Below are 26984 nucleotides of genomic sequence, written 5' to 3'. Positions count from 1 at the left end.
ATTTTTCTATCCTAGGGCTTTGACTCAAAGCTTAGAATTGAGTCTGGGATGAAAATTTGTCTTGAGGGGGTTGCATGGACTCCTTATCATAAGCTGAATGCTAAGTTAAAACTGTGGAACTGAGTCCTCCTCCAACAAGGGAGGGGAAAGGATGTCTTGTGAGACACCCAGATAACTGGTAGCTATAGTTATGCTTGCTAAGATTTGGATGCATGGTACTTGGCTTTGGTTAGCTTTCTTGGTCTTACTTTCCCAAAAAGGAAACCTCCGAGTGATGGGTATCCTATTTATCCCAATTGCCTGGCAGGATTTGCAGGATAATTGCTCAGAACTAGAATATTGATCCAGATTTCTACATTACCCATCCCTTTTGTTCTTTCTGAGCTGCAGCTGGAGACTGCTGGTTGGTTCACAGTAACAAGCAGGGTTAGCCTAAAATGTAAGCAAAAACTTAAAAACAACTAGTGAGTTTAGAATTTAATGACAAATATCTGATACATTTTGAAACATGATTTCTCTCTCTCCGGTCCTCATTTTTGTTAAAAAACAAATCATCATAGGACTGAGTGGTTTGCAAAATAGACTTTACTTTTATACTTGGCCTGATTATTTGCAAAAATACAGCAAGCATAATTATTTTTACATAGGTTTTTTGGATTGGCTTTGATGGAACCCTGTTCCCCCAAGGAATCTCAGATAAGACCTTTTAAAGCTGAGCTCAGCCATGAGTTTATCCTCCAATACCTGTAAGTTGAGTGATCCTCTCCTCTTAAGGTCACATAATAAACTTGGAGCTCCTAGATCTGTTAGAAAGTGACATTCTTTACGGACCACAGGTCAGGAACCCTGTACAGGAACTGTGTAGACAAGGGTATGAGGCAACTGGGCTTCTACCATCCCTGCAAGTTGAGATTGACTCCTTAAAGGGAAGCATACCCTTCCAGTCAAAGCCTTGGTAAAACAACCACTTTCTCCACTTGTGTCCTGCCACAAAAGAAAAATGGATTCTTATTCCACTGATGCAAATGGCTATATTACCATAAGTTGAGGATACTCACTGAGAGTTTCCAAATTCTGTAGGAACCAGGCAGAGAGAAACAAACATGCTCCAAATTTTGTTCATAGGAGTATAGCTTACTCAATTATTAAAGGCCGTAAATAGTTCAAAATAAATTTCCTCGACTATGAAAACCCAAACAAGGATCAGCAATATTCCAACCAAAAGTCAAAAAAGTTGCTTCAGCTGAGTTCAGTCCATTTAGTTAACTCTTGTTTTGCTTGATATTTGTGAATGTTTCAGCTCTTCATGAGTCCTGTACTATTTTCCTTTATTCCAAAGGTTACATTTCCAAAGTTATCATAAACCTATATTTCAGAGCACCTGTTACAGTTCTATAGCTTATTAGAAACCATCTTTTGAAAAGGATTAATAAAAGACAACAATCATCTGTGAATAGCAAAATGTCCAGGGTAATTACAGTTAGAAACACAATCGACAAAAAAGTTTGGTTATCTCCCTAATGGTTTACAGTAACTTAAAATAGCAACTGAGGACTAAGCTCTGATTTTATCTTGCCCAGATTCCTTTCTAAGGAGTCTGGGGAGTCATGCCCTACAAACCATAAATTCTCATCAGATGGGTTTTATTTAACCCTGTATATTGTGACTTACTTTCCAATCTGACTGTGGCATAACAAGGAAGAAAATTACAATGTTTTACCCCAAAGAATATGTCCTGGCCATACCTTGAAATTGCCCTGCAAAATCTCTTGTGGGAAAAGTCCACATTCTATAGAAAATCCTCTTTCTCCTTTGTTTTCTTTCCTTTGTTTCCAGATCCAAGAGATAATCAACTAACAGCCAGGTACCCTTTTAGTTCTGATAAACATTTTACAACTCCGCTGTCTGAGAGATTCCTCTGCACAATAAAACTTGGTCTCCACAATCCTTTATTTTAGCCTGAACATTCCTTTCCATTGATCCCAGGTCTTCAGATAAACTCAACCAATTGTCAGCCAGAAAATGTTTAAATTTACCTTTAGTCTGGAAGCACCGCCCCCCGCAACTTTAACTTGTCCCACCTTTCTGAACCAAACCAATGTATTTCTTAAATGTATTTGATTGATGTCTCATGCCTCTCTAAAAATATATGAAACCAAGTGGTACCCCTACCACCTTGGGCACATGTTCTCAGGACCTCCTGAGGGCTGTGTCACAGGCCACGGTCCCTCATATTTGGCTCAGAATAAATCTCTGAAAATACTTTATGGAATTTGACTCTTTTCATCAACAGTAGTTTCAATTATGTGTTATAATAGTAATTCCTAGCATCTTTAAGATAAAACTTGGTAAGTTGCTTTGTGTGCTAACTGCAGCCAAGGTTTGCTTTCTTAATTAAGGGCCTGGTTATTCCATATGTCCCCAGGCCTTAAGAGTTGTGAAGCCAGCAAGTCAAATAGTTCTCAAAACCCAAAAAACAGTTTGTAACCTTAAAACACTTAGCAAACCTTGCATCTGATCTGCAGTTTACCAATAATCTCTAAGGCTTTTTTAATTTCTCAAAGATTAAAGTCATGTGAACTAAAAGGTACTACAGAGTTTTATATTCCCTTTAAAAAATATTTTATCTAAGCGCTTGTCTTTCTTTAGGCCAAATTAATTAGAGCTCTTTTGACAGGGCTTACACACAGTACAGAGACATGCAGAAGAAAACCCAGTCGCTGGGTGGGGCCCTTTAAAGGACAGGCCTGGGAAAACATGCAGATATCAAACCAGAAAGAAACTTATTCCCTAAGGCAGGATTGCTAAACAAAGCCTTGCCAAGCAGTTACAGGCCATGCCCCCAGGATGTAAAACAAGATGAGGCTTGCAGCACAAACCATAGAGACATACAAAGCACACCAGTTGGCCACAGCCCATGACTAGCCCCACAAATCCTGTTTCACAATTAAGCTTTACAGAAAAAATAAACAGTTATTGTTGGGGAATCTGGCCTAGCAAAGGGGGAAAATATCTTTAAGGCTTAAATGCTGATGGAGTGGAGAGGAGGAAAGAAAAAAATTTTTTTAATGCTTGAGGAAGAACCTCTTATTCTTATGCAACTGATTCTTATGCAACTGATTTCTCCACCAGGGAGAAAAGATTAAGCTTAATTACTGTCCAAAAGAGTTAAACCCGTTAGCCAGGGAAGAGGAAGGCTGTGGCAGCAGTCTGTGGCTGGGAACCAGTCAACTGGCTGTGGGGGACCTTTGAGCCATGCGTCCTAGTCCTGCGCAGGGTGTGGGGATCGGCTTGGAGCTGCTGCTCACCAGTCTGTCCTGAAAAAGGAAGAAAAAGGCCAGGAAAAGTCTCCCAACCTCAGGGAGTGACGGGGTGGTGGTATGGTTTCCCATAAGCCCAGAAGTCCAAGGATGAAAAGGCTTAGAAAGCCACAGTGAGAGGTTTTGTGTTCTCATTTCACTCACCACTTCTTGAGCCCCCCATATTGCACACCAAAAATGTTGCAGGACTTTTCCTTAGTGCAGCTAAAGATGGTGTTCTTTGTCCCACGGCCATGAAAATTCAGGCTTGCAGACAATTTGAATGGTGAGTAAGACAGGGTTTTATTGGGTGAAAAGGAAGGAAAGAGGGAAACAGGGACTCTATCTAGTCCAGAGTGCCTGTTAGAGCACTTCCCGCCAGACTGTTCAAATCCCAGGTTCCACACTGGAAGAGGAAGGGCCAGGCTCCTCCCCACTGCAAAGAGTGTGAGCTTCCCAAGGCTCCACCTCAGTGGGCAGGCTGGTTGGAGTTTCTCCAGGGACCCCCTCCCACTTGGCTGTCTCGTTAATATTTTTTGGGTGAATGACATTTTTCTATTTAATATTATATCTGTGAGATTTATCTAGTTGTTGCATGTATCAATAGTTTATTCTTTTTTATTGCTATACAGTTTTTCATTGTATATGCCACAATTTAATTATCTTGCTCCTTCTTGTTGATAAACATTTTGGTTGTTTCTGGTTTTAAACTATTATGTGTAACGCTGCCATTAATATTCTTGTCTAAAAGGGCCATCTACACTCATTTTTTGGCACTCCTTTCTCTTGGTTCATTGAATTTTCAAGTCATACAGTTCATATATATTTAGCCATAGTAAATACTGCCAAACAGTTTTCTAAAGTGTACTAATTTCCATTCTCATAAGCAATGTAGAAGAGGTTTTGTTGCTTCAAATTCTCATCAACACTTGGCTGCCATGAATATTCTTGCCTAAAAGGGCCATTACACCCATTTTTTGGCACTCCTTTCTCTTGCTTCATTGAATTTTCAAGTCATACAGTTCATATATATTTAGCTTTAGTAAATACTGCCAGTTTTCTGAAGTGTACTAATTTCCAGTCCTACAAGCAATGTAGAATAGTTTTTGTTGCTCCATATCCTCATCAACACTTGGCATCTTCAGTGCTTTAATTTTAGCCATTTAGTGATCTCTCACTGTGGTTTCACTTTGCATTTCCCTGATAACTAATGAGGTTGAGCACCTTCTCATATGTAGGTTGAACATTTGGATATTCTCTTTTTTGAAGTGTTTAAATCTTTTTGCACATTTTTAGAATAAGATTTTCAATCTTTTTTGTTATTGATTTGTGAGAGTTCATTGTATATTCTAGAAATGATAATTTATTGCATATTTGGACTGGAGGTAACTTTTCCTAATTTATGGCTTGACTTTTTACTCTTTTAGTGTTGTCTTTTGAGTAAAGATGTTAATTTTAATGAAGTTCAACTTAGCAATCTTTTCTTTTGTGATTAATGGTTTCTGTGTTCTTTTCAAGACATCTTTGCTATCCCAGGTTCATGAAGACTTTGTTGTCTTGTAGATGCTTTACTGTTTTACCTTTCATATTTATTTCTATGATTATCTTTAGTTAGTTTTTGTGCATGGTGTGAAGTAAAGTTCAACATTCAGTGTTTTTCTATATGGATATTCTATTGACCCAGCACCGTTTAGTAAAATCACCATCCTTTTCCCACTGAATCAAGTGGCCTTTCTGTGGTAAATAAGGAGACCATACGTTTTGGGTTATGTTTGTGTTTTTCTGTATGTGTACCAACCCCACAGTATAAAAAAATTTATATCTGATAGTTTAAAGCTCTCTAGCTTATTCTTCTTTAATTTTGCCTTTTACTATTTTAGCTTGTTTTCTGTAGTTTCATATACATTTGAGAATCAGCTTGTCAGTTTTACACACACACACACACACACACACACCCCATACTGTTGAGATTTTAATTGGCATTGCTCTGAATCTAGAGATAAAACCAAGAACTAACATCTTAACAGTTTTAAGTCTTGCATTCTAAGCATTTTGTTTATCCCTTCAGTTATTTAGGTCTTTAATTTCTCTCAGGCATATTTTATAGATTTTAGTGTTCAGATCTTGAATGAGGTGCTTGGGTTTTATAAAAATGACTATTAATCCGAATCATTAATTGGTAATGTTTACAAAATCTCTAATAATTTTACTATTATTTAGAGCCTGCAATTGTATTAAGATCTCTGAGATAGCAATTTTCCATATTAGCTAAGTAATATCTAAAAGTACTCAGTACTATAATTTCACTTACTTTACAAATTGTGTTCAAAATGTTTTTTGCAGTATATTTGCTTCTTATTTTTAAATTTGATTAAGTGGTAGCATTATTTAGAATCTGATTTATTTTCTGGTTAAATATATTAAGATGATACCCTGTTGCCATGCCTGAGGTCTGTGATATATTTGTTAAATGAAGGGGGAACTGGTGAATCGGCAATTTCAATTTGGTTTTAAGTAGTTTATCTCCTCTCTATATTAAAATCTTCTAAGTTATTAAACCCAAACATCAATTTTAGACATAGAGAATTAAAGTTGTGATTGCATGATGCCAAAACATTTAATCAATTTAGTTTAAAATGTTAAACTAATGGTCTTAACTGTCCAGTTGTACAGTTATCTCGGCACAATTCAAAAACTGGCTGTAATTTGGTCTGAATTAACTGAATTAGCCTGATTCAATTTAAACATATCCTAAGATGTTGAAAAATTGGTGTGTGCATATCCATTACTGTATTAGTGTGTAGTGGTAGTATTAAACATGTACATTCACTGAGTCGAGACTATCTTTTATTTCTCTGAATATCACTAAGTGCCGTAGCACATAAGTAAACTTTCTCAATGATTTTATTTCTTTTTTTAAAATTATAGGCCACTTTTGTATGGTAGAGATCTTTGCTTTTTAAATTTTATTTTAATAACTTCCATATATGTTCCCTTTAGTTTTTAAAGTTTAATATCACCCAACACCAAAACTTGAATTAAAGTTGTGATAAAATATAGTAGTAGTTCCCTTGTTTTACTATTGTACTTTGAATACGAAAGTTTAATGATGTTAAAACTAGCTTATTTCCAAATGTCAAGGATACATAAAGTGTTCAAATAATAGTTATAATAATAATGGCTAACACTAACAAGTATTCACTGTGAACCAAGCGGTGTTCTTAGCACTCTACATAAGTAACCACATGTAACCCTCACAAAAACACTGAGGTGGGTAATGTCCTTATCTTCATTTTACAGAAATTTAATAAAGGGTTTAATTTCTTTCCATTTTATCTTAAGTTTCTGATTGTACTGTGTAATTAAAATTCATTTGAAGAATTTGATAGAAAACATAATGCAAATCTTCTATGCTTTTTTTTGTTTTAAATAGAAGAGTCATGCCCTATCCTGAGAATAGAGGGACATCAGCTGACATATGACAACATAAACAAACTTGAAGTTTCAGGTAGGCAATATAATCCTTTGCAAAGTAATATTTTATGTAAAATTATCACCAAATGCTAGATATGGAATACATTATAGGTGAATCTTTGATACTGCAATTTAAGATCATAGCATTAATGTAACAATTTTAAGAATTCTTTTTATTTTATTTATTTATTTTTTTGAGACAGAGTCTCACTCTGTCACTCAGGCTGGAGTGCAGTGGTGTGATCTCAGCTTGCTGCAACCTCCACCTCCTGGGTTCAAGCAATTCTCCTGCCTCAGCCTCCTAAGTAGCTGGGACTACAGGCACATGGCTAATTTTTGTATTTTTGGTAGAGATGGGGTTTTACCATGTTGGCCAGGCTGGTCTTGAACTCCCGGCCTCAAGTGATCCATCCCGGCCTCCCACAGTGCTGGGATTGCAGGCGTGAGCCACCATGCCCGACCCATAAAAATTTAAGGTAGATGATGTAGAAAAAATTCTGAGAGCAGGGCTCTATATGTTTAATCTGTGATCAACAATACCTCAACCTCTTGGAGAAAAAAAAAGTTATTTATAATTATAAAAGTTGTGTCCATTGTAGAAATTTTGGAAGAAGAAAAATATTTGTGAGAAGGAAGATGTCACCACCCAGATAAAGACAAGATTACCATTTTGGTAATCCTTGTTCTCTTTCCTTTAGTAAATCTTTCTTATCTTTCTTTCTCCTTCTTTTCCTCCTCCTCCTCTTCTCTGTCTCCCACATAAATGCTAATGAGTGTGTGACACACACAGTTATAATTCTTATATTACATTTCATGTGTATGCATTTCCTCTCATCAATACACATTTCTTTAAAGCATAATTTTGTAAAAGGCTACTTAGATTTAAACTGAATGGCTGTACTATTTTTAATCTAATTTTCTTACTTTAGACATCAGAGCTTCTGCAATGAGTTACTCTAATTTTTACTTAAGATAATTCCTAGGTCAAAGGAAATTAAAATCGAGTTTTTTTGAAATATATTCATGATTTTTTTCTAGAAAAATGGCTACACGTTCTATATGCAAAGTCAATTTCATTCTCTTTTACCCTAAAAGGAGAAAAATAAAATCAAGAAATTTTGCTGATCCCAAGCAGCAAGATTTCATTTGAAGTAGATCAATTAATAGATAAGGGCAACACAAAATCCTGTTTAGAAATTAACATTTCTATTAGTTTATTAAATTGAATCATTTGTTACATTTTGCAGGTTTTGATCTAGGAGACAGCTTTTCTCTAAGACGTGCATTTTGTGAAAGTGATAAAACCTGTTTCAAATTGGGAAGTGCACTTCTTATTCGAGACACTATGTAAGTAAAAAATTATTTTCTTTATGTTTAATAATACTCCATAAATTATTTTCTAATGAGATTTCAAATAATTTGTTTTAAAAATAGTTTCTCAGTGGCATCATCCTCACTGGAATGCAGTGGTAAATGTGTTGTTAATGTATTTGTTGTTTATAAAAATCATTGCAATCTAATCTTTACATTGTAAATACCATTTATATGTACAGAAAAAGGCACAATCATTAGAGAATAGTAATTAAATCCATTTCTGAAGAAATATTGTTTATGTTTAAAGTAGACATAACCAATATTAGGTTTTTCAATGTAAACATTAAAACATAAGGCACTATATAGATTCAGAGCCAAAAGACTGATATTTATTGTATAAATTTTTAGATTTTCTATGATGCTTCTTAAGTTAAAATAAAAGAATTTAGCTCTTAGGTATTCATCTTATCTATTGTACAGAGTACATAGTAAATAAAAAGCTGTTTTGTGCTTTTATTTTTGGTCTTGATGCTCATTTAATTTTAAAATAGATTTACCAAAGTTTTCCCTTACTTTTTCTTTCTTTTTTCTACAGATACACTTAGAGTTAAAAAAAAAAAAAAATCACTTTCCATTCAAATAGTGACAATTGGTCAGCAACCATACAGGGCAACAATGATTTCCCATATAGTTGGCAATAATTAAAGGATGACTTGATAGTAATTCAGAAAGCTGAGTTATCAGGCAGGCAGGTAGCACATATGGTCGGGATAATTATTCCTGGAGTCCAAGATGAATATTCACATGTATGAATATACTGCAATAAAAACCCATCAAAATTCTACTTGGCTTAATATGCAACACAAATGTTTTTGTGTGAAAATATGTATGTATGTTTTCACTTCCTGGGCAGTAGCCTAATATTTAAGACAGACAAGATTGTGGAGAATCTCAAAATTTGAATTCTTAAAGGGAAATAGCACTAATCATCTCATTGCCCTTGCTCAGACGTTCTGTGTAAATGAGGTTCATAACCTACACTTTTTCCCTGAGAAAAGTTTCTTTCAAACCTATTTGGTGATACTTTTGGTAATTTTCATTTAATCACCGAAATGGTTCCTTAAAAGTAAACTGCTAAATACTTGGTAAGAAACAAGAATATTAAGGAACGAAGGAATTTCAAATCAGGGGATATAATGGGCGATTGTTAGGTGGGACACTTCAGCCGATGTAACTGTATGGACCTGCGCTACGGCGGCCGCTGTTTGGGTGGTCTCATAAGCAGGCATTAAACTCTCAGGGCACAGCAGTTCCATGCTTAGGTGTGCATATGCCATAAAGAAAAGATGAGAGGCGCAGTATTTCTTACATGTATCTATTTAGATGTTTCTTAACTAGTAGTAGATAACTTTAATTAATAAATTTAAGAAAGGCGATACATTCTGTTTAAAAATTAAGATGCATTTTCTCTCCCCACCTTCTTTCGGATTTAAACCCCTGTAATTCTGGCCAAATGGCAAAAGGATTTTGGCAAAAGGAGTGAAACCTTTTAAAATTCATTGGACTACATGTGAGAAGACTTAGCTAATTTTACGTAGCTACATTGGAAAACTTGCTGCCACATTTAGACAATGCTATTTCTTTTTGAATTTATGTGATTATAAATATTAGGCAAGACTTGGAATTTGTTTTCTGAATTTTGGGTTCTAAATCACTGTCCAATCCATGGGTAATGAATGTAAGTGAATTATCTGGTTCTGTGGAGCAGAACCTGGTACCTCCACTATAGGAAACCAGAGGTATCTGGTTGAGCTGCCCAGTGAGTATCAAGTAGCTTGGCTCATTTCCACTTACATTTCACTTGTTGAGCCAAGTATGCTAGGATGCTTCTCTTGCATGATGCCATTTTGATTTTTCAATAAGACTGGAGTAAAGTTGCAGCTATTTATATATTTGTAAATAAGCTGCTTTGCAGAGTCAGCATGGGAAAAGGCAGATACTATTTTATAGGATTCTCATATATCTTTTATATGGAAAATGGGGATGCTTTCTGTGCCTGAGCTTCCTTTTATTGTTCTGGCATATCCCAGGTGAGGTTCATGAGAGGAGAAACCTAATGACTACGTTGGTCTGATACCTGTTAGGCATATTCAATGCCTTGAGCCTTGCTTAATGTAAAACTTCCAAAGACCGCTTTTGCAGGGGCCTTCCTGATAGACATCTGTCAGGTCCACAACACAGGTACTAACAAGGGTAAATCGTAAGTCTCAGGCAAAATACAAGTCACCTTTTTTTTTTTTTTTTTTGAGATGGAGTCTCACTCTGTCGCCCAGGCTGGAGTGCAGTGGCGCAATCTCGGCTCACTGCAAGCTCCGCCTCCCGGGTTCACTCCATTCTCCTGCCTCAGCCTCTCCGAGTAGCTGGGACTACAGGCGCCCGCCACCACGCCCGGCTGATTTTTTTGTATTTTTAGTAGAGACAGGGTTTCACCATGGTCTCGATCTCCTGACCTCGTGATCCGCCCGCCTCGGCCTCCCAAAGTGCTGGGATTACAAGCATGAGCCACCGCGCCCGGCCTATACAAGTCACCTTTTATCTCTGGATAACAATGCAGTAACTAAGAGCTTCTGCCCTGGGCAATAGTATCACACCTTATCAGTTGTCCATGGTTCTTTTGGGTCCTGTACCCGTGCTAAAGTTATAGGGAAGCTTATGAGAGGCCACACAGACAGCACATATGTTCCCTGGAGGAGGGTCCCTTCCCCGGCCATTCCCCTACCAACGGTTAATTGTGGAGGCCACACTTTAAATTTCCAAGGAGTAACTTGTAAATTATACTGCAGACTCTCCCCCCAGTGGGCCACAATAGCCAGCCATCTACAGTGAGGGGCTTGGAGGGTCCATGGCCAACACCAGGTTTTTTTGTTATTGTTTCCCTACTTTTAGGGGTGTTGGGGTAGGCAATAACAGATTACTGTTCATCCCTGCACCTGGTTGGAGAAGGTCATCCTTCCTATCATAGATCTGGCCACATGGCCTGGCCCTACATGGGTCAGTGACTAACTAGCTAATTCTATAACTTGCAGGTAATGAACCACAAGGTTAAGCCTTGATAAACTGCCCAGCATCGGTTCAGATTACCACAGGTGTCACCTCCTTGGTGATCACTAGCTACACTGCCTTGAGTTCAACTTATTAACTACTTTATCTACACCTGGTTTTAAACCATATATTGTCAGTGTTAGGCTGGACTGCAGCAGCAATCAAGGCAGCAGCAGTCCTCTGGCTAGACCTATCTGTAAACCATGCCCCATCAGGAGTGGTGGGGGTGCCTCAGGCTCCATGGCCTTATCTTGCGTTAGGCCTATAGGCTTCAAGACCTCTTGTAAATCTGTGCTAAGGGACTTGTACTCAGCATACTTCACTGCGGCAAGTAGGGGCCCCACCTCGCTAAAATGGATGTCTGCACCTTCCCTATCCAGGGGGTTGTTACCCATGAGTGTACCTACCACGCTGTTGGGTACACTCTGCATGATGACTATATCCCATTCTGCCATGCTTTTATGAGCCTGAAGGGCAGCATAGGCACTTACTAACTGCTTCCCAGTCCGGGGCGTTGTTATCCATGAATGCACCCATACTGCTATTACTAACTGCTTTTCTATCAAGGAATACCAGAGCTCAGCTCCCTTCCATAGCTGGGACCAAAAGCCTACTGATATTCTCCGGTCCTCTGTGCACTGCCATAGGCCGTAACTGAAACTATCTGTGGTCACATGCACATCTAGCTTAAATGGGCATCTCTTGTCAACTACCTGTAGGGCTTATGCCTGCTAATTATCCTGCTTGGCTACCAGAAAGACTGGCTCAGCAGCATCATCCCAATCCTAGGCAAGGGGAGCATTGCCACTTCTAAATCTGTAAGAGAATCAGAGGTTAACATAACATCATTAATAAGATCATGGTGGGGCTATGTATATAGCCCCGCAGCAACACTGTGAAAGTCCATTGTCAACCTCCCATCAAGGCAAACTGATGGCCTTCTGCCTCCCTGAGGGCTGCCATAGCAGTAGTCACTTCATGTAGGCAGCGGCCCCACATATGGGGTGAGAACGGCAGCTGGAGAGCCAAAATCACTTGGGGGCACTGAGCCCAGCACAAGATCCCTCATGTGGGAGGGAAAGTGTTCATCATCTGGCCCCCAGGTATTCAGATCAAATGGTCTGCTCTATACCCATCTTCCAGAGTATTTGCACAAAATGAGTATATGATTGCCATTTACTCACAGTTTCTAGTATCTCTCCAGCATCGTTCCAAACAGTCCATATGGGGCTGCCATTAGCCACTCGATTAATGTGTGTTCACCATGCCCTTGTGCCAACCATTGGCACAGCTACAGCCACTGACAAAGGGAGGGGTGAGTTGTGATAAAAGCCAGCTTTTCCATCTCAGAGGTGGAGCAAGAAATGCTGCCAGCCCCCTTGTCCCAAAGACAGAGTAGCCAGGCAGGGAGGGGCACTGGGTGCTGCTGACACTGTTACCTAACTCTCACAACTCAATGGGCGTATAAGCACTATAAGAGGTGTGTTCCACTACTGTGGGGGGCTCCAGGGCTCTCCACTGGGTTCCCATCAGATGGTCATGTTGTACCTTTTGACAGATCATAGGGTGAGCCCGCAGTGGTGGAGCCCCCTCCTCCTCAGGATCAGACCAAATGGGACTGTCCAGCCTGGAGGACGGGCTCAAGGTCACACTAACAGCTGTTGCTAAGTCCTGTTCCAGGCTGTTTATCTGGGCCTCCAAGTGCCCTGCTTGCACCTGAAGGTCCCTCACCCCCGGTTCTGCTTCAAGCTGTGCACTTGGGTCCCTAGGCACACGGCTTGTGCTGGGAGGTCCCTTACCTGTGGCACTGAGCATGTATTTCACAGAGTGCAGTCAGAAATGCCCATCCAACTCTGCTGGTGCAGGTGCATTCCTTCTTGGTGCTGCATGCTTCCAGCTGCCTCGGTGCTTTCTCCACACTCACAGGAGACCTATCCACTGCCTCCCACGTTTCCATTGGGGCCCATCCAAGCAGCACCACTGACACTAGGTACCACAGCCCATGCTGCAGCCACATAGCCAACCCGGGAGCCTTCAGGGGCCAAAGACCCACTCGCCTTATCCTGCCAACTATGCCAATTGTCAGGTCCATGACTACGCCAAATCTTATGCTGGGGTCAGGTTCCAGCTCATGCTGAGGTTTGAAGGGAGTGGGTGGGTGAGCAGAGGGCTAAAAGAACACTTGGAGGGCTGTAGGCAGGTGAAAGGTAGTTTTATTCAGCAGCTCTCTCATCAGCAGCTTACACACACTAGGTCTCTCACACTATTCACCCTGTCTTGGCTGCTTCATGCGGTGGGTCCCACACACAGCTACATGGACAGCTCTCCCTTCAGGGTCAGCAGCTTAACTGTTTCTCTCTCTGGGCATGAGTGAGCTGAGCTGTGTCCTGGCTCCCCACTGCTCATCTGCAAAGATGGACAGCTTTGACTCTCTGTTTCTCTGGGCACAAGTGCACTTGTACAGTGTCAGCAGGGCAATTATACCTTTCACAGACAATAGTGGCATAGGGCCAAGGGATGGCCTTCCCATGTTATGGCTACATGGTTTTGATAACAAGTGGAATTATACGCCTGTGCTCTAAACTCACCGAGTCACTCTGGATGTTTACCTTGGTCTATCCTTGACCAAAGCACAGTCGTGTTCCTTACATCATTGTACACTTAGAGGTGGCACAGGCTCGGGGAATATTTGAGGGGCTTTATGTGTTTTGTTGGCTTTAAATTCATGTCCGTTTCTTCAGTATTTATGGGATAGAAAATGGTAAGTATTTGGGGGCTTTAGAAGATTCTGGGTGGCATGCTACCTAGTTCTCTAGAGTTATTTGTTTAGAGGAAATTGTCTTGGCTTTTTATATCTACAAGTATCCCTAGTTATTTAAAAGAGATAATTCATTATTTTTATACATATTGAGAGCTATAACAAAGAAGATTATATTTTGATTATTTTAAAATTGTGTTTTGGCCGTTATCAGGGGAAATTGGTAAAATATTGAGTAAAAACAGATAAAAACACACACAAACACACATACTATGGAGTACCTTATTTTCTTGGCATAATGTAGTCTCTATCTGGCTTCCATTAGTTGCTTCAATAGAAAATTCAAATAAAATGTCTTAGTATTGAATATTTTAGATGAATGTTGAATTTCTACATGCTGTTGGTTCTGAAGGAGCAACACACTCAGCTTGACTGGCCGATGAAGAAATTCATTTCAAATGTACCAAGGAAGTGAGTTTTCTGATTCATTGTTTAATTCAAGTATGGTAAAGAGCCTTATCTCTTAGGCTCTTGATAGCTACTGGCTGTCTGGAATGCTATGTTGAGAAGGATTCTGGGGCCATAGTGGGTTTAGAGATTAAAGTGCTATGACCCATTAAAAAAAAGAGAGAGGGAGGAGTGAGCATATGTGTTCCATATCTATAGCGTCTCTGAATTAGGATGATTTCTGTAAGCTGCTGGCTTTTGCAATTGAAGCAGTGTCTAAGAATGAGGGGAAATGAGGCTACGTGTGAAAAAATAACACAGATTAAATTTAATACGATTTATGAGCTTGAATAATATAGCTAGACACAGTGACATAAATGACATAGATGATCCCCTTAGTATTTGTTACAAATAAATAAATCTCTAGTGAAGGGGAGTCTTCTTTATCTGTGTCTCTGTATCTCTCTCATTCAATTGGTGTCTACTTTATCAAAGTAAAGACAATTTAGTTTCATAGCTTTATGTGAGAATAAGAGGTAGCTGGTAGGAGCTATTCTAATTTATGTTTATGGGTTTATAAACATAATAATCTTTAGCAAGTAGGAAACCCAAACTATAAATTTGGAAGATGTGTAATGTTTTTCAGAAATATTTGTACTCTGGACTTTAACAGTTCCCTTGAAAATAATCCAAAATATGGACAAAACTGTTATATGTGTTGTAGCATGATGTTTACCTTGTCTTTTCTACTGTTGAATGATTTATCCCATGGGACTACCTTTTCTACACGGACCTTTACACTGTCTTCAGATTATTATTATTATTATTATTATTTATTTTTTCTTTTTTTGAGACTGAGTCTTGCTCTGTTGCCCAGGCAGGAGTGCGGTGGCACCATCTCGGCTCACTGCAACCTCCGCCTCCCGGTTTCAAGCGATTCCCCTGCCTCAGCCTCCTGAGTAGCTGGGATTACAGGTGCGTGCCACCACTCCTGGCTAATTTTTGTATTTTTAGTAGAGACAGGGTTTCACCATGTCAGCCAGGCTGGTCTCAAACCCCTGACCTCAGGTGATCCTCCGGCCTCGGCCCCCCAAAGTGCTGGGATTACAGGCATGAGCCACTGCACCCGGCTGATTTTTATCATTATAAATAACACTACAACATACAAGAAAGTTGTTTTTTTCTGTATTTAGGATTATTTTCATACAATTGATTTTTAGAAATAAAATTACTTGTTCATATTTAGGGATCTTGATATATACTACTAATTATGTTCAATCATTGTTTTCTCCACGTATTCTGCATATTTTCCAATATCTTCTGTAGCACTAGGAATTATCATGTTAAGATTTTGTGTTTTGTTTAACTTAAAACTTGTGCAGTTACAAATAGAAGCTGTAGTTTACTGTATAATTTTCACAGAAGTTCCTAAAATGTTTCTGTTTTGCTAAAGGGTGAATAAGAGGTAGCATTTGGTAAGTCACTGAAATGAATGCAGTCTAGTCTAGAGGTTATCCTTTTACTCAGCAAGCATTTGTTGAGCGTCACCATGGACCAGGTACTTTGCTAGGTTCTGAGCTTACATTGGTAAAAGCATGTGGATCTAGTCTTTCCTTCCTGGAACCTGCTAGAAAGATACACAGTGCAAGGAAAAGCTACACTTCCCCCTTGCTTTGCCTTCATAGAAGGCAAGTGAGATGTATTGCCTTCTATTGTTCAAGCTTAGACTGCATGACTCAAATTTCACCCCTTATAAAGGCTAAACTTCCTTAAGCATCATGCACAAGGCTAATTTTCAGTGTTTTCATTCCTTCCCTCTTAAGGACTATTTTGTAACGCATAGTTCTTCTTTGAGTCCTCTCCAAGTTCTCAAAACAAATTCAGAGGCTGAAAACTTGTTCAGAACTCTGATATCGAAGTGTCTACTTGCTGAGTGTTTTAGAAGGATTACTTTACGATTCCATTAAGCTCTAGAGAATGCCTCTTTATGCATCCCTTGGGTTTTCATTTGGGGCATTCCTTCATTGTGTAGATAGGAATTTTCCTATATAAGGATAGGTGACTTAGTTACAAAGTTGTCCAGCTGTTTTTATGAGATTGTATGACTGTTACACATGATTATGTCATCACTGTATTTCCTTCATTGCAGTTTGGCATACCAAGAATCTGAGGTTAGTCATTAAGTCATATTTTTTTAAAATGGAAAGAGCATATACAAATATTTACTTCTCAGTAGTCAAAAGAGCCTATTTTATTTTTTCTAGAAAATTCAGAATTGTTAATAGGCAGCAATAAATTTCTTAGTATAGAAATAGCTATTAAGATGTAATGTAATATGAAATATTATTAGTTCAGTATTTTTATTTACTGATTTTGGAAACATTGGATGTTATCATCATCAAATTTAAGTAAGTTGTGATTTTCCTCTTTCAGATTTCATATAATTCAGTATTGGGAAAAGTAGAACATATCAGTAATTAATCATATGTGTATAAATTCTACAACATTCATATGACTTAAAGATTTTTCTTGGACTTGAACATTCATTTATTAGCCAGAGAGAAATAAGTTTGTTTAAAAGGTACAGAAACGTTTTAAGTTTAATGTCTATTTGTGAACATTAGTAGATAAAATCTTATAAAATTAAAATATTTGTGTTTCACATGAGTTAAAATGGAAAAACCATAAATCGATTTATATACTTAAGAAACTAAAGTTCTTATAGTAAGAAACAATAATGTCACTATTATTGCCTTCAAAGAATGTATTCTTAACAATTCAATTACCCAGAAAAGCCTCACATAAAATGGAATGAAAGTGAGAAGCTGCAATTCATTTACAAACTTATCCATGTTCTAGCCTCAAATGTACATCAACTTTCTAAGGAAAAGAGGGTAGGTTCTCATTTCTGAGGAAAAAAGGAGTAGTTTTTCACTTGTCTTGTTGAAACACAAGACAGAACATTAGTAAAGAGTTTGCAGAAAGAGGTATAAGATACGGTTCTTGCCTCTAGGGAGTGTGTGATACCTCCTCTTAGGGGCAAGAAATGAAGACAAACTTAATTATAATTATAATTATAGGCATACAGTTAATGCTTTAAATGTTCAGTGGGACAAATATAAAGACAAAATCCCTTACATTTGGGATGATAAAAAAAATATCTTGAAGACTATGGGATTTAAACTAGGCTTTGAAGACTAGAGAGACTACTGGGAGAGATGAATCAAGTTCTGGGGAGAGGAAAGACACCTAAGGTGAGGGAAGGTCCTAGGAGGTTAAGACATGGAAAAATCCAATAAATATAATTATTGAGATAATTTCTATATGAGAAGAACATTGACAACCCAATTTATCCATATCCAAGGTGGCAGACAGTTTGATTTTCTCTGATGCTCACAAACATTACACAAGCCCTGGCAAAAATTTTGAAGAACTGATATACGATTTTCCCCACAACATCCAGATGGCTTAAGTTCTAATGAAAGTCTACGGTCATTCAAAATAGGTAATAGGCTTCTCATATTGTATCATATAATCGGAAAGGTATTATTTTTCTTTAGACTCCATTGCTCACATCAGAACTCCCATTCTTTGGCCAGGCAGGAAATTGTTCAGATACATAAGTCTTACAGGGTAGAGATTACATCTAACTGATTCATGTTTGTGTCCCTCATGGTACCTGACACACAGTGGTGTTTAGTGCTAGTTGAATTGATATGATCTTAAGTTTAAATTGAAGGGGTATTTGAAATTTATTGGTACAGCTACTTGCATATTTTAGGCAACCAAGAATTTCTTTTCACCAGCACCTCAAAAAATAAGGCACCTTACCTCTAATTCTTGTACTAGATCTTTTCACCAAAGAAGACTTAAGGACAAGGCACATGTGACTACCCAGTTTCCAACAATGTTAATTATTCTTATAATACCACCTTATATTTATGAATGTTATATGATTTACAAAGTAATTTTGCCTTCTTGTATCAATGGTACCACAATGACTTCTGTGATGTAGTACTTTATCACCATTTTATAGATGAAAAATGAGGTTCAATGACATTAAGTAATTCACCTAAAATTTCAAAAATAATAAACAGCTGTGTCTAGAACTCAGTTCTTCAGTCTCCAAATCCAGAATTAATTTCTACTTTATTATGACTAATTACATGTAAAATATCTTATCTTGTTATGTCTATATGCCATTTACTTTGATAGTAGTGAGGTACCAGCTAAATGTACTACTTAGGAGTCATAATAAAGCAAATGTTCTCATAAAGTAATGAAACTAAAGTGTTCTATTTTGATAATTACTTGGGCCAGTCTAATAGGCATTGATTAATGTACCTCTATTGTTGGATTATATGTTAGATTTTTTCTTTTTCCAATCATTCTTTTATGCAGTGAATCAATCTTGTAAGGGACAGCAGAGCTTTTCACTTGGTAGGATTATGTGAAGGTATCTGTGCAGTGTACACTGCAGGTTTTCAGAGTGTACAAAAGAAAGGCATGTAAGCATGTACTTCAGTCCTATCTTTAATCTTAATTTGGCTCATAAAAATGCTATGAGGACTAATTAGTTATTATCCTTAGGTGGTTGCAAATGTGTTTCTTTTATAATGGTTGTTAACCTACAAATAAGCATGGTCTTAAATTTATGAATTAGAGAATTGACCTTAGTAGTGCATGATGCTTTGTTATACTAGTGCTTCAGCATAGCTTTGTAACAACTCTAAAGATTTTTCTGTAGGCTGATTGGACTCTGTGTATCATAAAATAGCATTAAATAGTCTAATCCTCCTTCTCAGACACAATCAGATTGTAGTATATAATTATAATTTCAATAATAAACTTTGAAATCTATGTCAACCAAGGAAGAATAATTGTGCCAACTGATAATTAATTACTTTATTGTCATTTCAATTCTTTCAACTTAGCCACAAATGCTAATTAGAAAATAAACATGGTAGCAGAAAAACTATGCTTATGTTATTTTATGTGATTCCAGTAAGTTTCCTACATCTTGTTCATTATCTCATTTAGGTCAGCACTTATGTTTCCTAAGACAATTTTTTTTTTCCAAATTAGGTGACATTTTAATAATTTTAGACTAAAGTAATAAAATATTCAAATAATTGACTTGATTAATTCCTTTCACCATGACTATATCTAAGTAATTTGGAAACAATCATAAGTTCAGTGAAAATGTTAATATGAACACATGTGGTGATGCCATGCAGAATTAACATCTGGTTGGTTGAATTTGAGACTGAGTTGACCAGATGTTTTGTGTTCAAGTTATTTTTCTTATTTGAACAATCTCAACTTCTTCTCTCTACTTCATAATTTCTCAGTTTCAGCTGTTCTCCCTGGAGGCAACCCCCCTTCTTTCAAAGTTTAACCCCTTCACTTGTGCTGTTAATCCTCTCCTAGCCAGCCTCCTCTAAGACCTTGATCCACCCATGATCCCCCTGCTCTTGGGTCTTCAGTGCTCCTCTCCACAGTATCCTGGCCTCTTACTCTACAAATATATACTTAATCCTTCCCTATTATAGAAACATTTTCCCTGGGCAGTCCCCTTTACTCACAGACTTCTTAAAGGAACAATGTTACTGTCCACTTTTACTTCTTCACACATCCCTTAGCCCATAAAATCTGACTAGGACTTCTTGAACTCTATGGAAATTTCTCCCTCATAGTTGCCGGTGACAGCTGTCCTATCTCCAATGCCAGCGTTGACCTAGGTGTTGCACTAAACTTCCTTTGTGAACCCATTTCTGTCTCTCTCTATCATACCATGCCCACGTTTTCTGCCCATTGGAAGCCTACATATCCTAGAAAGCTTAGTACACATGCTACATTCTACACTCAGCCCTCACCAATGTCCTTCAAGTTTCCTTCTTTTTTTGGTGGTCCAATACCACTTTTTCTGTAATTCTTACATAATTCTGATCTCATTCTGACGTGTGTAATCTAAATGTTCTCAGGCCTCATTAATATGTGGATTTAAGTGATATTATATTAACATCAATGTGTAAATTGATATGACTTCTACTTTCTACATACATAACTGCTTAAAACCTACTCTTGTTATTTCTGGGAGCCCCAAAAGTGATGCACATGTGTTCATGTTCAAAAGCAGATATGCTTTTCTTCTTGTTTTCTAATTTTCTTATCAATGCATGTTGCCATTGCCATTGCTGGGAGTTCGCTCCATGAAAATGCTGCTCTGTGAGACCCAACCAACCTCTGCTCATGGCTGCTCATTCTTGGCCCACAGGTGCCAGAGTTACCCTGTGGCTTATGACTGTGTGAAGTGTGCATGTGTGCTTTGGAAGGTGGTGGCAGAGATCTAAAGACCCCTTCTCTAACTGTCCCCTGGGCCCTGAGGCAGTGTATCTTGGGCACAGAGCCTCACAGAGTGTTTAATAAATATAGTCCTATCAACTCCTGGCTCACCATCATTTGTGAGGCTCAAAAGCCAGTAGAGGCCAGGCACGGTGGCTCACACCAGTAATCCTAGCACTTTGGGAGGCCGAGGCAGGCAGATCGCTTGAGCCCAGGAGTTCGAGACCAGCTTGAGTAACATAGCAAAACCCTGTCTCTACAAAATACAAAAAAGTTAGCCAGGTATGGTGGCGTATGCCTGTAGTCATAGCTTCTCAGGAGCCTCAGGTGAGAGGATTGCTTGAGCCCGGGGAGGCTGAGGCTGCAGTGAGCCCTGATCATGCCACTACACTCCAGCCTGAGTGACAGAGTGAGACCCTGTCTCAAAAAATTAAAAAATAAAAGGTATGAATACTAAGCAATTCTCTCTGTTATCCTCATGTTTGCCTCTCTCTTCTGATTTACCCACAATAAGAATGTAAAGTTTCTTTTCGTTAAGTGGGCTATATCGAGAAAAAATATTTTATGGTATATTGTCATTATTATTTCTATGTTCAGCTTTGATGCCAGTGAAAGAAGAAATACTAACAAAGTATTTCATTCAATTCCCAAATGATAATAAATACTATATGCTAAACCCTGAGAATTTAAGGATGAATAGACACAGTCCCCTCCATTGAATTATTTCTGTTTGGAAGGACAGGCCAAAAATGAGCTGTTATGGAATGTAATAGCAATTTTTAGATATATGTATGATAAACTCTGAGAGAACAGATAAAGCCAGGAAAAGCTTCATAGAGGAATTGAAAAGTTGATCCTTGAAGTGTGAATTTACCAGGTGAGCCAAGGGGCCAATGTGTGTTGTGGTAGTTAGAGGGAGCATCATGGTAGTTTTAAAGGTCAAAGCCATTGAGGAATAGTGAGGAATCCCATGTGGTTAATGAACACAGGTGAGAAGAATGTCTGGAGGTGGAGAAGACTTGATTGTGGGCTGTTCTGAAAGGTCTTACTTGCTGGCATGAGGGGTTTGAACTTTATTCACATTTAAAAAAAAAGTGGAGGTGTAGTAGCAATAGCACTACATGCTAGAAAAAAACAGCTGAGTGCATATGCCATTGGGAAAATCGCAGCTTTCAATTAGGTCTAGGACCTCCCAGGCTGATCCTAAAGCAACAGTTGAGCTCTCGGACCCAAGGATGCTTCAGAATTTAGAGGACCTTTTGGGGGCAGGGTTGGGTTTAATCCAGGGTTAAAAAAATAAAAACCTTTCCTGGCTGAGGGACACCAGAAAAAACTAACCTTCAAAGTATCCTCATTTCTAAAGAGCAGACTATCTAATTTATCCTTGGTTTTTGTTATCTGGATGGCATCCAGTAGGGGGACTTGTTTTCAATGGGAAGTTGTTTGCAATGCCACATTGAACTAGTGCTAATCAGATCAGGCATGAGATTATTAGAGAGTCATCCAAGCTTTGTTTTCCCATTAACAACCTATCTGCCTGAATCCCCTCAGCAAACACAAAAGGGCTAAGATTTCAGAGTCTCTATGGCTGTGGAACTCCAACATCATCACCCAGCCTGGGAGGAAGGCATTTCAGACAAACCCTCTAGGCCCTGCTAGCCAAATTGCTTGTAACTGACAGGTGATGGTGGGTGTCAGCTGGGAAAGAAATGACTTACTATAAACTCCAAGCATCTCTCACTTCACTCTCAGGAAATGTAACTTGTATCATATTTCTCTTCCTGGAAGATATTCAGCAAGTCAGAGGCCTCACTGATACTTGTAAATACGGAAGTTCTTCCTAAACCCTGCCTCACACTTATTCAGAATGGCAGAATTAATTTGGAAGCCAGTTCTTGATATTTAAAAATAGATTTTTTTCCATTTAGCCATTTAATTTTATAAGCAAAATTAAATAAATAAAGTTTGGTCTTGTTAAATAAATAAATGAAGCTTAGTCTTAAATATGATCTGGAAAATTCACTTTAGCTCTATCAAAATAGCACTTTGCTTTCAAGGCCTATGCTTTGAGCTGGTTGAAGAATTACCTCCGGAACCACTGTAATCAGTAATTAAACTTTTTAAACACTTTGCTGTGTGAATGTATCTCACACTCAATTTTTAGAACATCATTTATGAAATGAAATTTCTCTAGAATAATAATGACATCTTGCTTTTCAGTTTATGAGCACTGAAATTATAAAAGTTTCTTCATCTTTGTTGTTTTTTATATTTTAGTTCTTGTCTTGCATTCCTTATTATTTATTTAAGCAAAAGATCAAACAGGAAACTGGTAATCATGAATTTTTCTTCCTAATCCTTTCTTGTTCTGTAGCTTGGTTTTATCCTTTCTTTTTGTGTATTTGAAACCGAAATGTTACTACACAGAGATGTAACCATATTACAAACTGTGGTTCTTTTAGGAACACTGAACAAAAACATCAAATTTGAACTTGCTATACAATGAAATTGCTAATTACTTAATATACTAATAAGTAAACAAATTTATGAGCTTCATTATTGTCTTTATTTTTCTTGACAACAACCCACCAGGGCCTAGTTACGGAGAATAAATGCAACCTACTGTCTGCTTCTATCTCCCCATAAAACAACTGTCAATAAATATGAGCATGTACTTTAAAATAGTGAATTAATTTTAAAATTTTTTGCTTTTCCCCAATTTTGTCATACTTACAATGCTAACCATCTGGAAGGGAGTCTGAAAAGCAAAGTTTATCCTCTTAAGGCAGTTTTTATTGGCTTCTGATTAATTGGACAGCCGGGAATGCTCATTATTTGTTCAGTTGATACCCTCTGTTCCTGGGAGACCAGATACTTCACCTTCATTAAGTTAACTTTGTAGATAACAATGGCAGGCCCTGATTTCACAACTCAGGGAATGAATAGAATGAAAGTTTACCGTATGCCAGGAAAACCATAATGTAGTATTGGTGCAAAAGTTTCTCTTTCTTTCCGTCATCATTTGAGATAGTCACATAATCATTATTTTCACATTTTAAGAAATTACTTATCTTTTAGTTAGGTTACCACTCTACTGTTGTTCTTCCCAAAGTATTAAAATCCCAATGTATTACTTTTCATTAGGAAAATAAATACAGAGGTACTATTTATCAGAACACTTTTTACCTTTCTTCACATTACCTAGTTACTAGTATAAATACTGTTCTCATAATTTTCACTACCATTTCCTGAAAATTACACTCATCTTTTTTTTTTTTTTTTTTAGACAGAGTCTTGCTCTGTCGCCCAGGCTGGAGTGCAGTGGCGCAATCTCAGCTCACTGCAAGTTCTGCCTCCCAGGTTCACGCCATTCTCCTGCCTCAGCCTCCCAAGTAGCTGGGGCTACAGGCACCCACCACCACGCCTGGCTAATTTTTTGTATTTTTAGTAGAGACGGGGTTTCACCGTGTTAGCCAGGATGGTCTCGATCTCCTGACCTTGTGATCTGCCCGCCTCGGCCTCCCAAAGTGCTGGGATTACAGGCGGGAGCCACCGTGCCTGGCTTTAAATTACGCTCATCTTTAAGGAAATGCTTGGTGAACCATGGCACATGTTTACCTATGTAACAAACCTGTGCAGCCTGCACATGTACCCCAGACCTTAAAATAAAAATAAAAATTAAAAAGAAAAGAAATGTTTGGTGAAAACTTCTAAGTTTTCTAGAAAATGATCTAAGGAATTAGAGAGAAAATATTCCTGATTTGTTTTCAACTTCTTTAGCATGGCTATCTTTTCCAAAATCCAATAGGCAGTAATTTCTATTTTGAAGTCATAACTGTGTGTTTTGTGATACTTCCTGATCTATGCTCAAAATATCATTAGAGGAAGGAACTGTAATAATTTACCTTTCAGGGCTACTAGCCACATAGGATGTGCAAATGTCAGAATAAATACTTTGCTTGGAGCCCAAAATATGATTCATTGTTGTTGTTAATATTATAGTGTGATTGTAAACATTTTATTTATTCATTTCTTGAAATTAATATATTTACTTATATCCCTCCTTAATACTTAGGAAAATAGAGACATTTTTCCCCTCATAGTGCCAAAATACTACTTTTAAGTCAGGTTGGTAATGATGAGGGGAATTTTATTCTTAACTAAAAAGGAAAGCTCAAAAAGATACAAGCAACTTGATATATTGGAAGAAACTAACCTTGGAATTAAAAGTCATAAGTTCAAGTTCCAACCTGACCTCTGGCAGAGTAAAGGTGAGGTAGTTATTTAACATCTGCAGCTTTAATTTCTCATTTATGAAGTGAGATGATTGATCTAAATTACTATCAAAGTCCCTTTCAGCTTTAGGAGTATAGAACTACAGGAAACTATGATGTGTGGTTTCTTATGACTAACACATTTCCAAGGACTTGAAGACTTCTATGAAGACACTTTTGGTGAAATATTGGAGCAGCTATTATATTTTGCTTCAGCCTGTAGAGATTTTAAACTTCTTTCTGAAATTAAGAAACTGATGTGTTTGTTAATGGACTTCTTTTTCTATCAAAGTTTTTGATTAACCTGCTTTAGAATCACGTAGGATTTGACTTTTCCATCTGTTGTTTTCCTGATGAATGTGATGTAGCACAGTCTCATAAGGCCTCCATGTTAAGGCCTTATGCAAGATAACATAGATTTTATGCTGGGCAACGTAAGTGTTAAGCACCTACTAGGACTGGTTATAGGCATCATTGTCGATTTTCATGAATGGAACAAATTTTTATGAATGCTTCCTATATGCAAGGTACTAGTCTAGATGCTTGATTTACAGCCACAAGTCTTGCAGGACCCTGTTTTTGTGGAAATCACATTCCACAAAACGGGCAATAAATATGTAAACCAATAATTCTTAAAAAGTCAGGTAGGCACAAACATATGAAGAAAATAGAACAAGGTAATGTGTTAGATAGTGACTAGGGTGAGGACAATCTTAGACCGTTCAAGGGAAGTGATATTTGAGCTGAGACCTGAACAGTAAGGAAAAGCCATCTAAATCAAGAGTGTCCAATCTTTTGGCTTCCCTGAGCCACTTTGGAAGAAGAATTGTCTTGGACCACACATAAAATATACTAACAGTAATGATAGCTGATGAGCTTAAAAAAAATCACAAAAAAAACTCATAATGTTTGAAGAAAGTTGACAAATTTGTGTTTGGGCTGCATTCAAAGCCATCCTGAGCTGAATGTGGCCAGTGGGCAGCGGGTTGAGTAATCTTGATGTAAATGAAGACCTCTGGGAAAGACTGTCCCAGGAGAGGAAACAGGAAGTACAAAGGCCCAAGGTCTCAATGAGCCTAGTGTGTTCAAGGAACAAAACTCAAGTCATTGTGCCTGGAGCCTGGGTGCCACACAGAGACTGGAATAGGAGATGATGTGTCAGAGGAAGGCAGGAGTCAGATCACATCATACCTTATGAGTCATCGTCAGAGAAATGCATCTTATTCTAGGAACCATGCAACACTTTTAGAAGGTTATATAAGGGAGGGAACTGGTGTGATTTTAAAAGCTCATTCTAGCTGCTATGTGCAGGCCAGACTGTAAGGAAAGGCAAAGAAGGAGGACAATCAGGACACTATAACAGGAGTCCTGGGGAGAGATGGTGGCCGCTTGGGCTAGCGTGGTGATAGTGGAGATGGAGAGAAGTAGCCAGATTCAAGATCTGTTTTGGTGATAAAAACAGTAAGGGCTTGGGGTGGTGGCTCATGCCTGTAATCCCAGAACTTGGGGAGGCCAATGCAGATGTATCACTTGAGGCCAGGAGTTTGAGACCCGCCTAGGAAACATGGTGAAATTCCATCTCTACAAAAAAATACAAAAAATTAGCCGGGCATGGCTGCACATGCCTATAGTCCCAGCTACATAGGAGGCTGAAGTGGGAGGATCACTTGAGCCTGGGAGGTTGAGGCTGCAATGAACCATGACCACACCTCGGCGCTCCTGCCTGGGTGACAGAGTGAGACCCTGCCTCAAAAAAATTAAACCCATAAAACAAAACACAAAAACCAGTAAGACTTGCTGATGGGTTAGCTAGGATGGGGGATAATAAAGGAAAGGCAGGAATAAAGAATAACTTGCAGGGATTTGGGTGGGGCACCTGAGTGAATAGCCATGTCTTTTACTGAGATGTGGAATCCTTGTGGAGGAATGTGCTGAGGCAGCAATATAAAACGTTCAATCTCAGTTATTTAA

The 26984-nt window shown here is 38.2% G+C and overlaps 1 protein-coding gene across 1 annotated transcript in view; it reads left to right on the top strand.

Annotated features, from left to right (window-relative positions):
* The window catches only part of COL19A1 (collagen type XIX alpha 1 chain), a 329106-nt gene that overhangs the window by 25226 nt on the left and 276896 nt on the right, over positions 1–26984 (top strand). Inside the window, exons 3-4 of the mRNA XM_030804323.1 lie at positions 6733–6807; positions 8021–8120. Coding sequence (XP_030660183.1) covers positions 6733–6807; positions 8021–8120 — 175 coding nt within the window. The remainder of the gene's footprint in view (positions 1–6732; positions 6808–8020; positions 8121–26984) is intronic.

The sequence above is a fragment of the Nomascus leucogenys genome, chromosome 3 (genome assembly GCF_006542625.1).
Source record: "Nomascus leucogenys isolate Asia chromosome 3, Asia_NLE_v1, whole genome shotgun sequence".
Taxonomy (NCBI): domain Eukaryota; kingdom Metazoa; phylum Chordata; class Mammalia; order Primates; family Hylobatidae; genus Nomascus; species Nomascus leucogenys.
The sequence above is the reverse complement of the archived record's forward strand: the minus strand, read 5'-3'. Positions and strand labels throughout refer to the sequence as shown.